We start from the raw sequence: 14,669 nt of genomic DNA, 5'->3' as shown, positions 1-14,669 counted from the left end.
TGAAATCAAATGCTCTACAGAAAAATTCAACAGCAATATAATTGATAGACCAAGGTAAGCCTTTAGTTGGGTAGGAAAGAGATTGGCAAAATGTATACATAGACCAACAGTTCTACACAAATGAAATAAGACACACTATTGAATATTATTGTTCTTGTAGAAAAATAGAGGCTTAGAAAAATGCCGCCTTTTCAATACATTCACAGCTAGGAAGATTTATCTGGTTGAAGAAACTCCTGACTTGTCTTTCAGGTACTACAATTCATGATCTCCATTCAGTTGTATTTATAGAAGCTACACACGATTGCAGCATCCAAACATGATGCAAGCTATCACTTCTCACTAGCGTGAGCAGTTACAACTGCTTCTGCTGGATTCTGCAGAGAAATATCAGTGCACCACCACTGAGTATGGTGAGAAGGCAAAAAATGAATACGCAAAGAAATGTGTGGTATGAAAAATGAATGCTGTATTTGTTGTGTGACAAAAACGCTTACACATACACAATCCATGTAAAAAACAAGATAACTTTTATTACCTTTGCTGCACGGTTGAGTTATGATCTCTCCTTGCCTCACACTACTTATATATATCTATAGAGTTTTAACGTGGGACACTTGTTTCTTTACAACAGTGCTGATGAGTTTTCAAAGTAGGTAACATGATTTTTCTTTCTTTGTATTTACAGTAAAACAGAAGAAAATGTACAAGACTCAAAAGGCATACACACAGACTTTCCACATTCAGAACAATACATTTTTTGATCCCTCTGTACAAACTAACATTAGTTGACTTTTTTATTGGTATCTCTTTTTTAAATTTGATTACAGATATGAGTTCATGAACCAATCACGTACACGTACACATCCTCCATCCTGGCCTCACATATCTCATCACATGACGCATCACGCCGCTCACATCTCTGCTACACATCCCCATGTACCTACACATCCCCATGTAAATAAAGACCCAACACATCTAGACAGAGTAGGACGCTCGCTCCTCAAAACAACCACGCCCTGATAACCGCCGTCGTCCACACACCCACTGGATGATTCCATCTTCAAACTAATAAAAAACATTCCTTGTTTTCCTTCTTTAGGCTCACATTCACGTCCTCCCTCTCTCATCTGGTTCTGAACTCACTCGCCGCCACATTCACTTTACAACCAACACACGCACAGACACGCACGCACAGACACACACAGAGATTCATGAAAGAGTTCATCAGTTTCCCCTTCTCCACCTCCAGCGTCTTTTTTCAGCGTCGGAGTAGACGAATTCTTGGCAAATTAAATCTTGTTTGAAAACCGGTGGAGAAGGGGTTCCTCATATCATCACTGCTGCTAGACCCCCCCCCCCCCCCCCCCCCCCCCCCCCCCCCCCGAGACCTATACCCAGGAGTCGGGGGATCCGGGGTAGTGCTCCGCCCTGTAGGAAGGTCTGCGTGTGCTAGAGTAGAAGTCCACGTAGTTGGTGGTGGATTTGAGTCCGATGGGGTGATGGGAAACGTAGTCGGCCGCCGCGGGGGGATAGGTGATGACCTCGTCCATGTACTGCTCGTCGTAGCCCCGGGGGGCCTGCAGGTACATCCTGTAGGGTTCATAGTTCCTCCGACCGGGGTCCTCAGCGTAGTACACCGGCTGCACAGGGGGACACAGCAGATCACTGAGTTAGATGGACTTGGACAGGACAGGGGACACCACAGAGGACTGGGTGGGATGGCTTTTGACAGGGGACACAACATAGTTTCAGGTGAGATGGACTTTGTCGGTCATAGGAACAGGATCAAGGTCAACAAGGGAGGTAAGGTAAACGCTACAGAATGAGAACTAATATCTGATGATGAATTACCAAAAAAAGTATTATTTTAAGCGCGATATTTACTGAGTGCATTGCGTACTACACCGTTTTACTCTTTTGGTTTGTGGAACTATATCTACCACTTTGTAGATGTTAATGGCTTCTAAAAGTTTCAATCTGGATGCAAATTGCAAGAAGAGCACTTTGTACAATGTCTTCCACCAACGGGTAGAGGATAAAAAGGAAAAGGAAAGTGTTCCAGCAGTCCCATGCACTCCTGGTCAGACAAAGGCCGACAGGCCCTTGGTCACAGACGCCCTGTTCACCAGCATAACAACGCCCCCCCCCCCCCCCTTCCTGGTCCGTTGTGGACGGATGAGCTTACCGTCCGAGTATAAACAGAGCTGGGTTTATTTTTTTGTTTTTCAGGAAAGTACTTGAAGTAAGAACACGTCCTGAATATCGAGCAGTTCATAACAGGGGCGGGAAGCGAAGGCTGCGGTTCCGTTCCCCACTACGATATGATCACATTCACCTGCGTCCTCCTGGGCTCCTCTCTCGTGGGCGAGCTGTAGTAATGCGGCGGCGGTTTCCCCGATCCTGGAGGGAGAAACACGAGGAAACACGCAGCACATCAGAACCTTTGTTTGTTTTTCCCCCCTGCATGCAGCAGCGCTGAGTGAAATGTCAACGGGGTGAAGAGGAGTGCAGCGGTGCCTGCAGGCCCTCTGTCTGTGTTTAATGAAGCAACATGAAAGAGTTGTGCCGAGCGGGGCACGAGAACAACAGCAGGTGATAGAACGGGGCCCTTTGGGCGCCGAGCGGTTTTCGACCCGAGCCCGCAGGACGGCCATTTTCCGACCCAGCGCCGTGGAATCCTGGAACTCATTTCCCACTTGGCTTCGTGGTTCTGGGGAATGTTGAGGCTGCTGCACGGCCTGTTTACTCTGCGCCCGACCCAAGCTCGCTCTCTCTCTCTCTCTCTCTCTCTCTCTCTCTCTCTCTCTCTCTCTCTCTCTCTCTCTCTCTCTCTCTCTCTCTCTCTCTCTCTCTCTCTCTCTCTCTCTCTCTCTCTCTCTCTCTCTCTCTCTCTCTCTCTCTCTCTCTCTCTCTCTCTCTCCATATATTCTCTTCTACCATTTCGACGACAGTGTTTCAGCCACTCCCCTGCTCTTGCCTCTATCCACCACCCCTCCGTCTCAGACGGCTTCACAACGGCCGCTTTGTGGAGCGCTGGGGGGGACAGTGACTGGACGCCCCCTTCAGCTGCGAGCGAGCCCCTTCACGGAGAGCTAAAGAGGTCTAAGTGGTGCTTCTCTAAAGAGGCAGCTATCTACTTGTGACCAGGCCCGGGTAGGGTTAATGAGGGAGAGGGGTGGAGGGGTGGAGGGCTGGAGGGATGGAGGGATGGAGGGGTGGAGGGGGCGTAGGCTGGTGCTGCTGGTGGTGGTGGTGCTGGCAGTGGGGTGTGGGGAGGGCATGGAATCCGTTTGGAGTGCACTGAGGGGTGAAATGGAAGAGAGGCCCTCAGGGGGTCCCTTTGATTACAGACCGCTGCAAACGGCACACAGGCTGAATTAAATTCCTCTGCCCTCATGGAGAGACCGAGGCCCTGTGGGAAGGCAGGCCGCCCTGTGTGTGGGTGTGTGTGCATGTGTGTGTGTGCATGTGTGGGTGTGCACGAGTGTGTGCATGTGTGTGCATGTGTGTGCATGCGTGTGCGCACCAGTGTGTGACGTGCATGTGGATATGTGTTCGTGCAGGTATTTGTGTGTGCATGTGTGTGCATGTACATGTGCACATGCGTGCGCACTTGTGTGTGCATGTGTGTGTGTGCAACAGTGTGTGTGCATGTGTGTGCATCTGTGTGTGCGTGTGTGTGTGCAAAAGTGTGTGTGCATGTGTGTCCACGAGCGTGTGCGTACGGTGTGTCCGTGTGTGTGTGCTGAAATACTGTACCTGTGTATTGGTTTTTATGTACACTGCTGTTGTCCCCTTGGTGGTTATAAAATTGCATAGTAGAGGGAGCTCTCTGGTACTCTGAGCGGCTCTCCTTGATGCCCAGCACAGCAGGCGACGAGACGGTGCTCCCCACTGGGACGGAAGAGACACAACGGGACTACATTATACCAGGGGGAGGGAGGAAGGATGAACCAGTTTATTTTGCAGTGCTTAGGCCCTAGTGTTTAGGCCCTAGTGTTTAGGCCCTAGTGTTTAGGCCCTAGTGTTTAGGCCCTAGTGTTCTACTTGCGCCTCAGCGATGGTCTACTGCAGTATGCTCTGTTGGTTTATTGGATTAACTCACTATCCAGCCGTTTTAGGGCTAAGGCTTTCGTCCAAAGCGATTTGCAAGTACAGGCCACAAAGAAGAATGCAGGGGTATGGGTGCGTCTTGCTCGATAATGCCTACTGGTAGACTTTAGATATTGGGGACTGAACCCAAAACATTTACGTTTGCATTTTTTAATTCAGGGCATTTAGCAGACGCTTTTATCCAAAGCAACTTACAATAAGTAGATTTGTCAGAAGAAAGAAAAACATATATCCATATATCAATGTCGGTACAGTAAAGATATTCATAGAAACAAGTACCTAGCACACAATTGCTAGTTTAACCCATTCTCCGTATACAACAAGATAGCTAGGATAAGATGCTAAAGGATGATGATGATGATGATGAGGATGATGATGATGTGTGCTATTTTTAAGTGTGTTTAGACTGGGAGTCGAGTGTACACTATCCTCCTGGGTACTCAACAGTGGTCCAACCGGTAGAGTTCACCCCATCGGTCGGCATGATTCATCTGTGGTGTATTGTAAGCCGTCGTCACGCGGTTCTGGTGCGCGGGGTCCGGGTCAGGACCTACCGGTGTGGTTGACGGGGGACATCTGTATGGAGCCGGTGGGGAGGGAGGGCGCCGACTTGAACCGATCCCGCTCCAGGGTCGACACCGGGGTGAGGAAGTGGTTCTGGTTCCAGCCGTCCTGATCAAACAGACAGAAGCGACAAGATGTTGTAACAGATGATCTGGATATTATTTATTATAATAGTCTCTCTGCCTCTTGTAGCACGCCCAGGCTGCCTGCATTCACTACGTTTATGGACAGCTCAACAGTTTTACTTTATTAATTTATTAAGGTCATGAGGTTATTGATCCGTTACATACCGGTATATCAAAAATGCATCATGTAAAACCTTAAATGCTCACCATTTAATTGTGGCAAATGTTATTTTTCGAAATTCTTGGATATAAATGATTCCAGATAGATTTTATATGCCTCAATAAGCCATTGTTATTCAACTCCCGAGAAAAAAAGTCCATCCGGCAGTGTTCCACAAGGGGGCGCCATACTACAGCGACGAGCCCGTCGACCAACGCACATTCTCCCAGCATGCAGTGCGGCGTCCTCACCTTCTTGTAGATGGTGCGCAGGTCTCTGTACTGCCACAGCGTGTTCAGCACCTGCGCGGCCGCCTTCACCACCTTCAGCGAGTACCTGAGGCACGGAGGAACCGGAGGTCACGGGGTCGCATTCTACACAATCAATTATTCAGCCAATATCCCCCCGCAGTGTATACGACCGAACACATGAATATGAATGAGTGAATAATGTACCTCCAGGCGGTGCTAGAGCAGAAATAGCTGCTGTCCTACCGCTCCGCTGGGAAGTGGTACATTTAAAAAACCCCACGTCATGTACACCGCCACCTTCCCCGGGGCGAGGGCGGAGCCTCTGTTCCCCGTGTTCCCAGAGCAGCGCTGCGTGTCAGAGCGTGCTCCGGGAGGTGTCAGGGACGCTGAGGCTGTTCCTACACCCAGCGGTCCCCGCGCAGAGCGCTAATGAATGGGTGTGTGTGCGTGTGCGTGTGCGTGTGCGCGTGTGTGTGTGTGTGTGTGTGTGTCGGGGTGCGTGCGCAGCCTGGTTTCGTGTCAGAGCGGTTAGGAGCGCTGTGTGCTGTGGTACTGCAGTCCCATTAGTCATGGTTCACACATTCATGGTTCTTAGCTTCTTACTATTGTCTTTATCTGTACAGTGTTAGTGCCATGCAGTGTTGTGTGCAGATTGAGTTAGTATTGCTCCACATTCTAACACCTCTTTATAAAAGGTGCAGTTATAAATAAAGACAATTCTGCTCTAATGTGGCCTCTGAAGACTGTCTCTAAGAATGTAACTGTGAAAGGCTATACAAATATACTTGACTTGTCTTAATAGTCATGATTATTATTATGAATTATTATTGTGCGTGTGTCGATGAGTGTGTGAGTGAGTGAGTGAGTGAGTGAGTGAGTAAGAGAGTGTGCATGTGAGTGTCCATGAGTGAGTGAGTGAGTGAGTAAGAGAGTGTGCATGTGAGTGTCCATGAGTGAGTGAGTGAGTGAGTAAGAGAGTGTGCATGTGCATGTGAGTGTCCATGAGTGAGTGAGTGAGTGAGTGAATGAGAGGGTGTGTGAGTGAGAGTGAGTGTATCTGTAAGTCTATGAGTTAGTGAGACAGTGTGTGCATGTGTGTGTCTGTGAGTGAGTGGGTGAGTGAGTCTGTGTATCCGTGAGTGAGTGAGTGAGTGAGTGAGTGAGTGAGTGAGTGAGTGAGTGAGTGAGTGAGTGAGTGAGTGAGTGAGTGAGTGAGTGAGTGAGTGAGTGAGTGAGTGAGTGAGTGAGAGTGCGTCTGTGTATCCGTGCGTGCGTGCGTGCGTGCGCCCACCTGTCCCCGCGGGTCTTGGTGATGTTCACCAGCTTCTCGATGCCGCCGGTGTCGGCCAGGGCCTTGGCGTTCTCCATGTTCCGGCTGCTGACCTCGTGGAGCGTGCAGCACACGGCCGCCACCGTCTCATCCGACAGCTGCGTGGTGCTGCCCCCGGGGAGCCGGTTCACCAGGTCCCGCATGGCGTACTTACCTGGGGGGGGGCGGGGATGGGGTGAACCAGAAGGTCAGAACAGGAGAAAGATAAACAGAAGAAGCAGACATAGGTATGGACCAACCCATTAAAAGGTAAAGGTCATTCCACTAGATCTTGGATGGGCAACTTTCATGATAAAGAGGGCCACATTTTTCATCATAACCATCAGAGGGCCACATGACTGCACACTTCAACTAAACGTGAGCTGAGAGAAGCTACACAATTTTGTATTTGGTAGATATGATTTCCTGTATTCTGGTGCATTTTGAGGATGGCCACTAACTAAAAAATCTTCCAGAAACATAATCTATGTACGGTATTTTAATTGAACCAACATACATTCATTTCATGTTTTCCATGCTCAAACAGCCACATGAATGGGTAGTATTTTTATCAGTGCAAAGGGCTCACATACATCATCATTCAATGATGTCACAAAACTGAAAAACAGTGGCCCAACATTGAGTGCAACACTCAATGAACTCAAACCCAACAAGCATGATATTCATTACAGTTGTGGTAGTTGTAGTGGCGACTTAAGTGGATATCTCTAATGACTGATATCGTTTCTAAGCAAACTAGACGCATGGGTTTGCCTTTGAATTCTATGAATTCTTCTCATCTTTCTTGACCGAGTTTTCTGTAACTCGATAATTTTTTTATTTTTATTTTAATTATGTGCGGGCCTGACTGAGTGAGGATGCGGGCCGCCAGTTGCCCATCCCTGCACTAGATGATTGAAGGTAAAGTCCTGTTAGTCCACTAGATCCACTAAAAGGTAAAGTCCTGTTAGTGCACTAGATCCACTAAAAGGTAAAGTCAAGCTAGATCCATTAAAAGCTAAACTCCTGTTTGCACTAGATCCACTAAAAGGTAGAGTCATGCTAGATCCATTAAAAGCTAAACTCCTGTTTGCACTAGATCCACTAAAAGATAAAGTCATGCTAGTCCACTAGATCCACTAAAAGATAAAGTCATGCTAGTCCACTAGATCCACTAAAAGATAAAGTCATGCTAGTCCACTAGATCCACCAAAAGGTAAAGTCATGCTAGTCCACTAGATCCACTAAAAGATAAAGTCATGCTAGTCCACTAGATCCACTAAAAGGTAAAGTCATGCTAGTCCACTAGATCCACCAAAAGGTAAAGTCATGCTAGTCCACTAGATCCACCAAAAGGTAAAGTCATGCTAGTCCACTAGATCCACCAAAAGGTAAAGTCATGCTAGTCCACTAGATCCACTAAAAGATAAAGTAATGCTAGTCCACTAGATCCACTAAAAGATAAAGTAATGCTAGTCCACTAGATCCACCGAAAGGTAAAGTCCTGTTAGAGCACCAAAAGGTGAAGTCCTGTTTCACACTAGATCCACTAAAAGGTAAAGTCACCAGAGATGAGGAGGTGTGGGGGTGCACGCGGCCGTTGAGCCCTGTGGGGGTGGACAGACACTCACTACTAATGTTTTGTGCGCGTTACATAATGCATTAGGGAGCGACAGCCCAGGTGACCGGGACCATAATGTGTGCTTTCAATAATGACGCTTTTATTCAGATTCTGGCTTAGCCCACCATTGTTTTTTTTTGACATTGCTTTCCTGTCCCTGGGAATCTGCATATGCTGACATTATATAAACCCCGCTCTACCCCGCTCGCCTTACTCTGAGTCCCACCGAGTTGATCCTGCAAGGTCTTAGTATGCACCCGCAGACCTCCAACACACACACACACACACACACACACACACACACACACACACACACACACACACACACACACACACACACACACACACACACACACACACACACACACACACACACACACACACACACACAGCTCTGCCTACAGGCGTGAGTGCATGCCAAGCCACACCTCAGACTTCTCATTAATTCTACACCACGAGCAGCACATAAAAACACTCTAGTGAGCCGGTTTTCATGAAACAATTGAAATACTTTTTGGAACTAGCTGGAACCGGTTCAACTTGCATATTGAATAGTGGGCATTCAGTGGTTTTTGTTGACTATAACTGAAAACAGGTTTTGTTTGTTTGTGCAATAGACAAGAGGGTTTTTGTTTAATATATATATTTAGCAATATGTTCTAGTACAGACACAATGGGTCTCGTGTTCTCCTATTTCCAGAACCTAGTGTGGTTCATTCGACCACATAGGATGTTCTCTACACACGTAAAGAGATCAGACCCAACTTTGAGGAGTCAGATGACTGTATTTGCACTAACACAACAGAACCACTATCCCTTTCCGTCTTCTACAAACATGATCCAGCCCTATCGACTTACCCTTCCATTTAATTGAATCGTTCCCATTCACACATTAAACCTGCAAACCTCAACATCCCCCAGGCATAACCGAAGCCACCATCGTCAGCAACACTGGAACCCACTAATGAAAAACTACATTTAGTGTTTAACCTCTCCAAGATAAATATGTAGACTGCGGGCCGAGCGACAAGGAGCAGCTTCGTGGACGTGTGTGATACTACACGTCCACGTGTAGTATCACACACAGCGTCTACTATTCATTTAGTAGACGCTGACTCACAGGGAATAGATACACTTCATTAAGGCTGTAGGAGGGGGGAGGGCTTCTTCTACAAGGTAGATCGGGCTACTGGGTGCACTTCCATCTTATCTTATCTAATCACTAGACCAGGCTTGCCCCCTGCATCCTGGAAGGGCAGGGGGCAGTTTGATGGTTTAGCTTGATGGGTTAGTTTAGGGACTAAGATGGTTTAGTTTGATGGTATAGTTTGAAGGTGTATTTCAATGCTGTAGTTTGATGGTGTGGTTTAATTGTGTGGTTTCATTATGTAGTTTGATGGTGTAGTTTGAAAGTGTAGCTTGATGGTGTAACTTGATGGTGCAGTTTAATGGTGCAGTTTAATGGTGCAGTTTGATCGTCTACCTTGAATATGTAGTTTGATGATTGAAGGTGCAGTTTGACAGTGTAGTTTGACGTGTAATATGAAGATAAAAGTTGAAGGTGTTTGCTGGTATAGTAAAAAGGCTTAGTTTGGAGGTGTAGTTTGAAGGTGTAGTTAGAAGGGGAAGAGTGACATAGTATTGTGACAATGTAGTTTGACAGTGTAGCTTGAAGTTTAAGTGTTACGTTGTAGTGTGACGTATAGTTTGAAGGTTTAGTGTTACGGTGTAGTATGACGGTGTAGTTTGAAGGTTTAGTGTTACAGTGTAGCGTGACGCTGTAGTTTGAAGGGTTAGTGTTACGGTGTAGTGTAACGTGTAGTTTGAAGGTTTAGTGTTACGGTGTAGCGTGACGGTGTAGTTTGAAGGTTTAGTGTTACGTGTAGCGTGACGGTGTAGTTTGAAGGTTCAGTGTGATAATGTGGTCTGACGGTGTAAATTGACGGTGTATTTGGCAGGTGTAGCCGGGTGGTGTCGCACCGATGAGCTCCTTGTTGCGGACGTCCAGGGCCATGTTGCGGAGGGCCGTGGCCACGGAGCAGACCACGCGGTCGTTGTCCATCCTCAGGAGCTCCACCAGGATGGGCAGACCCTTCTCCTTACGCACCGCCGCGCGGATGTACGACGCAAACTGCTCACACACACACACACACACACACACACACACACACACACACACACACACACACACACACAAACACGCGCACACACATAGAAGAAAGACACAGGTTAAAGGTTAAAGCACTCAAAGGTAAATCAAAGGAACCATAGAACGTTTGGGAAATGAGGTGTAAATTGGTGTAAATTCAATGTATTCAAAGTATATAAACTCTTTATATTCTATAAACCATCTTTATTGTGCACGGCTGTAAGAACACGGAGTTGACGTCAGCTCCGCTGATGAAGAGAGGGAGGAGATAAGTTGGATATATTTGACCCAGCAGACACTGAGAGAAACCACAGCGTACCGGTGCTACGCTACACACATGCACTCTAAGGCCTAAAAAAACGGTCGGAAACCGGAACCAAACAAAAACATTTTTTAGGCCTAAACACGTGGCAGACATGTATCCCATGTGTTCATTCGCTACACGTGTGGTTATACAGACTCAATGGACGAGAATTGTTCCTCTGGCTGGTGTTTATATACTAAACAGACTAAGCTTGTTCCTTTAGATGGGGGTGTTTGTACTAAATGTACTAGACTTGTTCCTTTAGATGGGGGGTGTTTGTACTAAATGTACTAGACTTGTTCCTTTAGATGGGGGGTGTTTGTACTAAATGTACTAGACTTGTTCCTTCAGATGGGGGTGTTTGTACTAAATGTACTAGACTTGTTCCTTTAGATGGGGGGTGTTTGTACTAAATGTACTAGACTTGTTCCTTTAGATGGGGGTGTTTGTACTAAATGTACTAGACTTGTTCCTTTAGATGGGGGGTGTTTGTACTAAATGTACTAGACTTGCTCCTGTGAGTGGGGGCGTTTATCCTAAACGAATTAGACTTTTCCTGTGGGTGGGGTCGTTTATCCTAAACGGATTAGGCTGTTCCTTTAGGTGGGGGTGTTCGTACTGAATGTACTAGACTTCCTCCTGTGGGTGGGGGGTGTTCGTACTGAATGTACTAGACTTGCTCCTGTGGGTGGGGGTTTAAAAGGGGAGCGACCCAAGGGGCCCAGCGAGAGAGAGGTGGAGAAGGGAGGAGTGAGAGAGGTGGAGGCGGAGGAGGGCGGAGGAGGGCGTCCCACCTTCCAGTGGCCCGCGGAGAGGTTCTGCAGGGAGCCCGCCGCCCCCTCCAGCGTGGCGGGGTTGGAGCTCTCGGCCAGCAGGGTGAGGTAGGGCTTCACCACCGCCGGGTGCCACAGCATCTCAGCCCCCTGGGGGGGCTTGGAGAAGCCGGGGATGGGCCCAACACCGTCCCACTGACCGCGCAGAACACACAAACGCATGGATTAATACATGAATCAATGAATCAATCGACCCCGTTGTTATCTCTAAGGGGATGCTATATTGATTGTGTGTGTTGACCATAATGTAAAAAAAAACGATTTGTGATGTGTGTGTGTGTGTGTGTTTCACTTGAATAATGACTATGAAAAACCTACAAACTATATTAATTGTTATGATCAAACCATCACTTCACAAGGTGCAGTCACCGAATAAGGTGTGTGCGCGTGTGTACCTCTTGAAAATGACGATAAGAAAACGACTGGACAAACTAGACATTTTCTCAAGAGAATACAATCATGGCACGTGACATTAAAATGGGATAGGGGTATGTGTTTGTTTGTGTGCGTGCGTGCGCATGGAGTGTGCATGTGTGCCTGCGTGGATGTGTGTGGATGTATGTGTGTTTGTATGCACGCCTGCATGGTTGTGTGTGTGTGTGTGTGTGTGTATGCCTGCGTGTATGTGTGTGTGTACTGTATATGTGTGTGTGTGTGTATGCGCGGGTGCGTACGTGTGTGTTTATGTGTGTGTATATGTGTGTGTATCCATGTGTGGATTTGAGTACATGTGCATGCTTTAGTGTGCGCGTGCAGCAGGCTCTCTTCACCATGTCCTCCTGCAGGCTCCTCTTCTTCCTCTTCTTCTTGCGGCCCCAGCAGCTGGAGTCCGTCTCCAGGTCGGCCGTCTCCCCGTCCAGCAGACCGGCCAGCTCCTGGCCCCCCAGCAGCCGCGACGGGGGCATCTCCAGCTCCAGGCGGTACGACAGGTTCCTCAGGGTGCAGATACAGTTCTCCACGATCTGGGGGGGGGGAGAGGGGGAGAAGGAGAGAGACGGAAGAGAAAGAAAGAAAGAAAGAAAGAATGAAAGAAAGAAAGAAAGAAAGAAAGAAAGAAAGAAAGTGAGAGAGAGAGAGAGTCAATAGTCTACCTTAGTCAAGTTCCAGTTTCGTTTAATTTTCGGTTTATGACTACTAACAACTGGTAGTGTATTAATCACAATGTTAACTCCAGTAATTATTAATCACAGAGGCAAATTAAATTCCAGTTAAGACAAAAGCACAAGGAGTGGAAAAGCTTTTTACTTTTATCATACATATCATTCATTAAATAGAAAATACAACCCAAGACAAAACACTGAACATAAACACACACTGGCAACAGCAGTGATCCCAAACATCAGTGGATGTAAATACTGTGAATCGGACCGTATCACATCTTGTCGAGCAGTCGAGGCAGAACAGTCAGTGCACTCGACAAGCAAGCAGTGCACACTGCTTGCTTGTCGACCGTTTGTAGAGAAGTGCTTTCCGCATTCCCAGGTTCCCCCAGCCAGCGGCGGAATGTGAGGCCGGACTAAGATTTCCTTTCTCTGGCAGTGTGTGCAGAGTGAGATGTGTGCAGAGTGCAGAGTGACCAGACCAGGGCAGTTTGATTGTCTATGACGGAACTGACAGGTGACCCAAACACGACAATGAAAAGGGTCTTTGATAGACAGTCAAATATACGATAAGGAGTGGGCGTAGTCCCAGAGGATGGGAAGCGTACTAATCACACCGGGCAGAGACCATGGGCCACGATCCACCGCATTTCCATCTCCATGGTAACCTTGAGAGACCGCAGCACTTCACGCTACAGCAGGTCACTGATCTTTGGCGTGGGGGCTCAACGGCACGCGGGCAGGGCTGACTGAGCTCATGAAATAGAAGGTTCTCGGCGGAGGAGTTTGACTCATGCTGTCGTAACCAAGCATTGGTAAGATTTTGCGCGTGTGTGTGTGTATTTGCGTACCTTGCTGTCGAAGTCGGAGGTGTTGACGCAGGCCTTGATGACGTAGAGCAGAGAGTCCACGAGCCCTTCACACGTACGCAGCTGCTTCCTGGCCTCCTCCCCCGCAGAGCTCAGGTTCCTGTCAGACACACACACACACACAATTAGAGAGGCACAAACACACAGCCACACGCACAAACAAGAGAGAGAGAGACAGAGACAGAGAGGCACACACACACACACACACACACGTTATGTGTGTGTAAGACCGAAACGCATGAATGCATGTGAACTTACTGAAGATATGATGAATATATGAATGCATATTAAATGAGGATGTGAGTTTGCACACACAAACACACACTTGACAACACATACGCATGAACACACACGCACACACACACGCGCACGTGCGCATTGAGTTCCACTGGGTGTCACCAATTAGAGGCAGCGCTTCCCAGCGGCTCTTCAAAGCAACAGGCGGTAAGAGCGGACTGGAACCACAGACTCTAAACACCGGCTATTAAAACGCCACGGCTTCAAAACAGTACACAGGAGGACGTCCAAGCCACGCGTTTCAACTACATACTGCACAGCCAACCTTTAACAACATCAACGTACGCATTAAATATGCCTCGCCATCCTGTAGGAGATTTGGACTACATAGACACACAATCAATTTTCTGTGTTATTTTTGTATTTCTCTGCATATCCCTATTTTACATTTCCTACTACCGTACTTTACGATTTGTGATATGTGGCTGTATGCAACACACACACACACTACACACCTTTGCTGTGTTTGATGAATGAAGTACATCTGACCTTATCCCTCTTATAATGTGTAAGCTTATTGGATTTGAGGTTCTTTGTGGACTTATGCAAAGCAGCTTGCCTATGCAGTAGCTGCTTTGGCAGCATCAAGGTGTAGTGCCCGCTATCCACCACTAGGTGGCGGTGGTGCTCAGCTCAGTCGTGTGTTTACGGCGGCAGCGTTATTAGTGGTGATGGAGTAGTGGTGGCGTTGGGAGGTGGAGCAGTGGTGGTGATGGACCAGTGGTGGTGATGGACTAGTGGTGGTGTTGGGAGGTGGAGCAGTGGTGATGGTGGTTGTTATGAGGTAACGGTGGTGGTGGAGGTGATGTAGTCATGGTGGTGCGGGGTGGTGTTACCTGAGGCAGCCGGTGGTGTTCCTGAGCACCAGAGAAGTGTGGAACTTGAGCTTGTGGTCGTCGTCGAAGGTGGAGCTGCTCCACCCGGAATGGGGGATGATCACAGTGTTGGTCATGGTGGTTAAGGCGTCCCGG

General features: G+C 47.7%; 1 protein-coding gene across 1 annotated transcript in view; it reads right to left on the bottom strand.

The window, feature by feature from the left end:
- Window positions 1–509: 509 nt before the first annotated feature.
- Window positions 510–14,669, bottom strand: part of LOC132448306 (plakophilin-4-like) — a 25,554-nt gene continuing 11,394 nt past the window's right edge. The window contains 11 exon segments of the mRNA XM_060039470.1: window positions 510–1,643; window positions 2,339–2,403; window positions 3,763–3,897; window positions 4,671–4,788; window positions 5,217–5,301; window positions 6,508–6,700; window positions 10,127–10,277; window positions 11,394–11,567; window positions 12,203–12,394; window positions 13,384–13,501; window positions 14,535–14,669. The exon segment at window positions 14,535–14,669 is cut by the window's right edge and continues 49 nt beyond it. Of these exon segments, the coding sequence (XP_059895453.1) occupies window positions 1,392–1,643; window positions 2,339–2,403; window positions 3,763–3,897; window positions 4,671–4,788; window positions 5,217–5,301; window positions 6,508–6,700; window positions 10,127–10,277; window positions 11,394–11,567; window positions 12,203–12,394; window positions 13,384–13,501; window positions 14,535–14,669 (1,618 nt within the window). The 3' untranslated portion in view covers window positions 510–1,391.

This window comes from Gadus macrocephalus, chromosome 20 (genome assembly GCF_031168955.1).
Source record: "Gadus macrocephalus chromosome 20, ASM3116895v1".
Taxonomy (NCBI): Eukaryota; Metazoa; Chordata; class Actinopteri; order Gadiformes; family Gadidae; genus Gadus; species Gadus macrocephalus.
This window is presented reverse-complemented; position numbering and strand designations above follow the sequence as displayed.